The sequence below is a fragment of the Olea europaea genome, unplaced genomic scaffold (assembly GCF_002742605.1).
Source record: "Olea europaea var. sylvestris unplaced genomic scaffold, O_europaea_v1 scaffold894, whole genome shotgun sequence".
In the NCBI taxonomy this organism is placed as follows: domain Eukaryota; kingdom Viridiplantae; phylum Streptophyta; class Magnoliopsida; order Lamiales; family Oleaceae; genus Olea; species Olea europaea.
In genome coordinates this window covers 252,846-261,020 of record NW_019267410.1, presented here as the reverse complement: position 1 = coordinate 261,020, position 8,175 = coordinate 252,846, and the positions used below count along the sequence as shown (strand labels likewise).

Sequence of the window (8,175 nt, the reverse complement as noted above, 5' to 3'; positions counted from 1 at the left end):
AATTTCAAAATTGGAAGTCTACAAATCCTCCCATTTGAAATTGAAAAATGAAAGTAAAATTACACATAAAAACTTCTCTCTTTCTCCACCCATTCAAAATTCATAAAAAGACACTATAAACAACTTCTAGTTTCTCCACTTCATTGCTTCACTTTGTAAGATTATTTATTGATAAATATTTCTTTAACAACTTACTTTATATATAGAGTAGTTTCTTATTTTTGCATTTGTATTTTTCATTTTTCTAATGATTTGATTCTTACAAAATTTTTAAGTTATTAATTTGATGAGAGATATCTATTTCATGCATACTCTCTAAATATATTTTCTAGGTTTTACAGCCACCGATCTCCACCAATTGCTTTCACCATTTCCCATCAAATTGAACATATCAAATTCATGAGAGGCATTTATAAATGTTCCCTACTATGTTTGGTTGGAGTGGAGGGGAGATGACAGGGTATTGAAAAATTTGGTAAAGGTCGAGGGTCCGGGAAGGGGACAAACATTTTATTTTTCATATTTATTACTTATTAATATATGACATAACCTATCGATATGTTGCAAAGAAGTTAAAAAAAAAAAAAAAAAAAGGTGAGACACTACACCGCAACATATCAATAAGTTGAGGACCAATGCTGAAATGACTTCATAGAAATTAGAAAAACAACAAAGGGTATTTATGTCAAAGAATAGCCGCGTTAAGGTCGCCCTTCTATATATACCCCTCAATCCCGGGCTTGGTTATATTGCTTTGTTGTTTACGCGTTCTGTAGTTGAATTTTGGGTCGCCGAAACCCTAAACCTAGGGCTCTGAAAATCAGTAGAAATCATTTTATTAAATCATTAATTTGCGCGGGTCTTGTAGATCTCAAGTCATATTCCTATTATTATAATTTTTTTCAATCAATTACTGGTTTTTTTCCCTTTTCGGGAAATCTTCGATTCGATCTTGAAGATATGTCTCGGTGCTTTCCTTACCCACCACCAGGGTACTCACTGAGCAGAGCCAGCAATGAGGCCTTGATCGAATCGATTAAGGTTTGTTTAACAAACACTGAACGTCGATTGATTTGAATGGGTTTATGTATAAGCATGAGTTCTCATCGATGTAATTTTGTGGGTTTCTCTATGTACGACTCCGACATGTAAATAACCACAAAAAGTATTGGGCCGCGTTTGTTTAGGTGTACAATTCAGTATTAATTTTAGTAATAGGGTTTTCTAGAAGTCAATTTTTATATCTGTATGTATGATGTGGGATTTTGTAGCTTATACTCCTTTACGTGAATTTTTTGACCTAAAAAAGACTCCAGAGCCAAATCGGGTGTGCATGTTTATTTTACGATCAATGCAGCACTGGTGTTAAAATACCAATCTAAGTGGCACTAATATAACACAAAATGGGAGGCAACAATTAAACGAGTCACTTAATTATATCTAGGCCACCTAGATGCGGAATTTTGTAGCCTATGTTGATGGATACATATTTGGGTGGTTCTGAAGTTGATATGGGTTTTTGTAGCTGATATCAATGGATGATAAAAGATTTTCATCATGTTGACGTTCTTGAGAGCAACCCATTTGAAAATGGAAAGGTAGTAATATTTAGTTTGTGAACAATTGGGCAGAAGGTGATTATACCATCTTACTTGTGTTGGACTTTTGTAAGTGAAGATCTTATTCCTCTGGGAGTAAGAATTTTTGGTTCCAAGAAGTGCTGTATGTTGAATCAGACTTGTGATTTTCATACTTACACTGTGTGGAAGATATTGAGTGATATTGAAACACATGGAAGTCGAAATAACCAAAGGTTTTGTAATGTGATTAACAATAAATATTTAGTTGACTCTGTTTCAAATAAATTACTAATATAAAGAAGGTTCATGAGTACCTGAAACAACATGAAGAAACTTTAAGATTGATTCGGTACTTGTCCGGTGTTTGGTTTACGTGGAAGTCAAATTCGCCGGAGGCTTTGTCATGTGATTAAAAATATATATTTATTTGACTCTGGTTTAAATAAATTACTAATATAAAGAAGTTCCATGAGCACCTGAAACAACATGAAGAAACTTTAAGATTGATTCAGCATTTGTCTGTCGTTTGGTTTAAGGTTTCTCTGCAAAAAGAGAATTGGTGTGTTGTTAGGAACTGTAATGATGAGGTATGGAAAGTTGGACTTGCTTTCTAGATAGGTTTACTAATGAGATTGTGGATTGATGATTGCTGGTTCCATGTTAGTTGGCAAGTCACCCGAAATGTGTTTGTTTCTGAAGTAAAATATTTTTTGAACAAATTATGGCTGTCAGTGTTATTTTGTGGGCTTGAAGAGTTTTTATTTCAATATTAGTTCTTGAACCCACACATGGTCTTAATTACAAGATAACCTAAATGTGAAAATTGTTGGATGCTGCTTGAGGACCATGTTAGTATATTTAGAACTGGTATGCTGTGTTTTATGAAATCGTACACAATTTTATGGTGGTGGAAATGCAGCAGGTTTTTGATTTGTTGATGCTATTACTAGTCTTGCTTTTGGGTAAATTTTTTTACTTAGTAGCTTTTTGAAATCCGGTTAGAATTTGTAAAAAAGATTAAGGGACACTGCTAAGTGCCATCTGAATGTTTCAAGTCATTTTCTTTTATGGATTATGGTTTTAGATGGTGACTTAATCGACCTTTTTCTGATCAGAGGTCTGTAAGTGATCAAATTTAGTCCTCTATTTTATGTTATCTGGACACGAGGCAAAATATCTTCAGTTTTTCAGAGGGGACCAAATCTAATAATACATCCATTATTGTTCTTTTGAATTCATTAAAATTGTTCACTTTGGATATGCCTTATTTTTTTTTGACTTTTGACTAAGAGCTTGTGCACTTGTCTCTCTTTTTTTTTAGTGAGGTTTGAGTAGGATTTATTTTCAATGGAACCCATGCTCGTTTACTATTTGATGGAACAAGACTTCTTTAGATAGAGGTTCCATAAACTCCTAGTAACGGAATTGTCCTTGATCAATCATTTTTGAATTTTGAAAAATGCTAGATTTTATTTTTTTTCTGTAATTGTGTGTTGGATCCCTGTGTTCAATTGGAAATATTTGTGTTGAGTTGTGAAAAGACCAAAGTTTGGCCCAGATTCTCTGTTTCTGTTATGAAGATGCACGGCATCTAAGAAGCTTCAAAAATGTCATGTTAAATTGCATAGTGAATTATGCTTTTAGGTCTCTGTTTCATATCCTGGCCATGTTATATATAGGCTTCGATAGTCTTCAATACTAAATTTATTATTCTGGTGCTCTAAAGCTCCAAAATGAGAGGGAGAAGTCAAACAAAGAAAGGAAGAAGGAAAAGAGAAGGGAGAAGGAAGAGAAAAGGAAAGAGAGAGAGAAAAAGAAAGAGAAGACAAATCAGAACTCTGGTAAGTCTCATAATGTTGACAATGTTCGTGTTGAAGAAAACATTTGGGTGGATTCTAGAGGCAAGCTTCTTCAAAAGGGAAGAAAAGCTGAAATTGAACAGTTGGAAAGAAGCAGTCTCACTGAAGAGCACGAGCAACCTCTCTGTTCTCGCATTCCCAGCTCTTCTTTTGAAAGCACAGAGAACAGCAACAAGAGGAAGAGGCATACCTCATCTATAGATGGTAGCAACAGTCTTGGTAAGTTTGTGTTTTCCCCTTGACAAAATTTATTTTTATTCTTTTTCCAGGGATGTATATTTGGAGCTTCCTCTGTGGTCCTTATATTAGTTGTTATGGATGAGGAACAGGTAACATTATCAAGATCCGATTGCCATCAAAGAAGAAGAAAGAACCTGATACTTCATTTGATAACCCACAGCTTTGCTCTACATCCGGAAGGATGGATTTTCCTGCACAACAGAAAGATGAAATTGCTCTCAGAGCTAGTCAAGGAACAGTTTGCCCCTCTTCACAGGGAGCCCATAACCTTGTTCAAGGATTTCCAACTAGAACTGATCAAGAGCTAATTTTTTCAGCTTCTAGGCAGATGGAGGTTGCTGCTCAAGGCAAACTGGGAACTTCATCTGGCGCCAATACAGTGTTGACTCCAATGCAGAGATTGGAATTACAGTATAAGGACTTAGTTGAAAATTGGGTTCCTCCTGAATTACATGCTTTGGTGAATTATCCGGATGATCAAGAATGGCTCTCCCAGAGCAAGGATAATGATGTGCGTTCAGAGAAAAGATTCAGATCCAGCGGTGATGCTGTACCCTGTTCTAGCAGCTTGTCATTGTGGCCTCAATCAAGATACTTGCCTGATGCTGATATTTATGCATTGCCTTTTACGGTCCCATTTTGAGGTCACACAAGTCGAGTGATGGCTAATTGCTGTTGAGGACAGGTTGGAATGGGCTTGGAAGATTATGGTGGCAAGTATGCCACCTTTATGGCAGCATCTACTCCTGCATTGTACTGTACTGCTGCTTCAGAGGCTATATAGGAGCAGACAGTATATGTATTATATGAAGATGTTAGTGTAATGATTTGTGTATAAGAGCGGATATTTTTCATCTGGAACAGGGCAACAGGCTCCCTCCCTTTCAGTCGTTCGCATATCAAGAGTCTTTTTGTTAATGCTATATTACATGTAATAATATTCTTTCAATGGCATTGGGAGTTCTTTTCAAATCTATACAGGTGCTATGAAATGACTTGAAGGTCCTTGTTATCATTTTGTATCCCACTCTAAAGAAATAAAAAATAATTCATATTTATGTTTGAAACCAATTTTTTTTTTTCTCAGAATGTATTTAGAAATGGCAAAGAATGTGTGTTTAAAAAAATAAAAATGAAATGTTTTGAATTTGCATATATTTTAGATATAATGGAAGTCAAACAAGGGTTAAATATATTTTATTGAAGTGCTTGTTTAAAATAGATCAAAGGGAAAGTTGCAGTCATGATGCCAAATATTTCATTTACTAAAAATTTAGATTCAAACCTTTTATTTGTGTCATCTACGATACCAAACCTTTTAAAAATTCTCACTTAGAGTCCAAATTGATAAAAAAATGTTAGTTTAATCGTAAGTTGACTAGATAATTGACCTTGACAATAATTTTGACTAATTTTAAAAGTTAAAATGGGAATTTATATTTTTTTACAATAAAATAACTAAAACCAAATAACTAAAATCAAAAATAAAAAAACCAAATAACTTCTTCTTCTCCATCCACCCCTCACATACCTACCCCCACCCCAAGACCACCACTACCAGATGGCTCCACCGCACCCACCCAACGCCTCCACCTCCATCACACCACCACATCTCCACCTCAAATTCACAACCAACAAAACATAATTGTTGACAAGATAAGGTTCAACTTTTAAATATACAAGGTGAACAAGCTGTGCAGTGAACATTAATGCCACCGCAAACGCCACCATCTAATTGCCACCTTCGCCATTGCTTTTTCTCACAACCATTACCATTTTCATTCACTTGAGCCATTACTCACACTACAATAACAAAAAAAATGCAAAATCAAATCTGAAGAAAAGAAACCATCACACTTTTGTTATCGGGTGGCGGTGACAATGGCGATGGTGATGGCCTTCGACGGCCTAGATGGCGGTGGTGATCAATAGCCTGGGTGGTGGCAGTGACGACTTTGGGACAAGGGAAAATGTATGGGAATGGACACAAAAGGCTTGGTTTGGGTTTGGGTTTGTGTTGTTTTTTTATTTATTTTTATTGTTTATAATTATTTTACAAACACACATAAATATACCTTTTTACCTTTTAAAAATTAATCAACATTTGGTCAGACTGTTGACCTATAGTCAATTAACAGAGAAACTAATGAAAACCATCTATTTGGACTTCAAGCAAGAATTTTTGAAAGGTTTGGTACTGTGAGTGACATAAATAAGAGGTTTGAGTTAAATCTGCTATTAAATGAAAGAATTGGTACTGTGGCTACAATTTTCCCTATATTAAAGTTCTCCCTATATTTTAAATAACTTGACAAAATTGCGCAACTGATTAAATTATTTATAAACATTTAAGGTTGTGTTACAAGTATATTATACATTTGGAGTAACTTATAAGTATTATTTACTTGTCTACCACTTAATTCTGTATATATATAATTTAAACAATTTATAAACACTTTCCAAACATACTTTTAAACATATAAGAAAATCAAATATGAAAGATGTGCTTAGAAAATAGAATTCTTCCACAAGTAACACAATGGAGGCAATTCCTGAACAAAACCTTTCAAATGGAAGGCTGTAAACTCAGTTTCAAGCCAAGCCTGCAGTTCAATTGAATATGGAGATTGGAGAATATATCCTTGCCATTCTCGTTGATTTACATAACTATAATTCAAATCACACCACACACCAAAAGCAACTAATAATACGTGTTTCATCATGGAACACTAGACGAGTAAGTTACATATCATAAACTGAGTACAGGAGGGGAGATAACAGGAAAAGACAATGCTTTAACAGTATATTTGGTATATAGTACTGAACAAGACCGATGTATCCAGTATCTTAACTTCACTTTACTGAACAAGCCATAACAGTAATATCTAGTGAGTTAGTGGAGACTATTTAGAGTACTCGCCTCTCCCTGGAGAAAATTGGCCATCTTCTATCTCGGTTTCCAGTATTACAAAATGGAGCAGGCCTTTTGTCCCTTTTTCTTCTTCTTCTTTTGCTTCGGTGGCTGGAGTACTACCTTAATTGCTGCATCAAATACGGCCTTCACATTCTGCACAAATACAAACCATCATGAGAAACAAGATAAAGGACTATGATCGCAGTTCCAGAAAAAAAAAAAAAAAAGATACGTACCTGCTGTGTTTTTGAACTACACTCGATGTACACAGCAGCTCCTATTAGTTTCTTGAGTTCTTCTCCCTTCAAGGAAATTACGCACGTGTAAAATTAAGAGACCCCAAAATAGCATAGGAGAAAAAAGAAATTGGTGATTCCTCTTACTTGTGATGTACTGATGGGCACTGCTCCAGGATGATCTACAAAGTATTGCTTATCATCTCTAAGATCTGCAAACGATAAGTATCATCAAACATAAGGACACCTGCCCTGGAGACAAAAAGAATGGACAGAGAAATCTAGATTCTGATAGGATTCCAAAAAAGAAGACTCAATCTGAAACGGAAATTGATTCTGATATATTGCAGAAATTACATGTAAATCGACTAATACTAGACTCCTATGCCTTACTCAATAATTGCCTGCTATGTTTACCTTAAGCCCCCCTATTTATAACCTGTTTCTAACAAACTTATTCCCCTCCCTACATGCTCCTAAACAGAATTTAGTTATCCCCTGTGCCAGCTGATTTCCCACCCTTCTTGAATCTTCTAGAATAGGTGAAGTGGACGGGAGGCCTAACAGATTCAAACTTGCTAGGATTAGGTAAATCGAGCTTCAAAATGGTATCAATCAGTTACACGAGGGTCAAATGCCAAGATTTTCTATTAACAGACATTTAAAAAAGGTTTTGTGACATAATGATCTTAGTTTAATAAGATATTTAACAAAATTATTTCTTATGTCAACTGGTGGAAGAAGAGTATGTTAGTCCCCATTCATGAAAGCATGGGAGATATTCAAATTGTGCTAATTATCATGGCATTAACTAAATGAGAGAGGGATGGACAAACAATTTATGTGTAAAATGATGGTTTCAAAGAACCAGTTTGGGTTTGTACACTAGAGATTGATGATGGTAGCTATTTATGTCCAAAGAATAATCGACAGTACAAGAATAAGAAATACCTCTGTAAACTTTAATCAATACATGTATTAACAATATACTAATGCCTTATTCTCAAAAAGTTTGACGAAGTTTACAAAAAATCATTGTTCACCGTTCAATCTATCCAGCACTACATATTCTAAAAACAAATGAAATTCAATATTTTGCAACTATCACACGATAAAAACAATGCAAAAGGGCTTTACAAGGCCAAGAACTTAACAATCCATCTCCACTCCTAAAATTGGACAAAGCAGCATACTGAAACCAGCTAATTCTTAAAAGAAATGAAAAGAGCGGCAAAATGATAGGAAAGCATCACAAAACTTGAGAAAGCTTACCCAGCTTTGTTCCCACAAGAATTATTGGAACACCTGGTGCATAATGCCTTAACTCAGGAATCCACTAAAAATTG

General features: G+C 35.0%; 2 protein-coding genes across 2 annotated transcripts in view; one reads left to right on the top strand and one right to left on the bottom strand.

The window, feature by feature from the left end:
• The first annotated feature begins 754 nt into the window (after positions 1-754).
• LOC111392174 (eukaryotic translation initiation factor 5B-like) lies at positions 755-4,671 on the top strand. The gene is made up of 3 exons (XM_023017442.1): positions 755-1,041; positions 3,307-3,658; positions 3,769-4,671. Exons 1-3 carry the CDS (start codon positions 961-963, stop codon positions 4,320-4,322), a joined length of 987 nt encoding a protein of 328 aa, XP_022873210.1. The 5' UTR covers positions 755-960; the 3' UTR covers positions 4,323-4,671.
• A 1,561-nt stretch (positions 4,672-6,232) lies between these two features.
• LOC111392164 (rac-like GTP-binding protein 5) overlaps positions 6,233-8,175 on the bottom strand; it is a 6,039-nt gene continuing 4,096 nt past the window's right edge. The window contains exons 5-8 of the mRNA XM_023017430.1: positions 8,102-8,165; positions 6,977-7,041; positions 6,830-6,895; positions 6,233-6,746 (exon numbers count right to left, since the gene is read on the bottom strand). Of these exons, the coding sequence (XP_022873198.1) occupies positions 6,645-6,746; positions 6,830-6,895; positions 6,977-7,041; positions 8,102-8,165 (297 nt within the window). The 3' untranslated portion in view covers positions 6,233-6,644. The remainder of the gene's footprint in view (positions 6,747-6,829; positions 6,896-6,976; positions 7,042-8,101; positions 8,166-8,175) is intronic.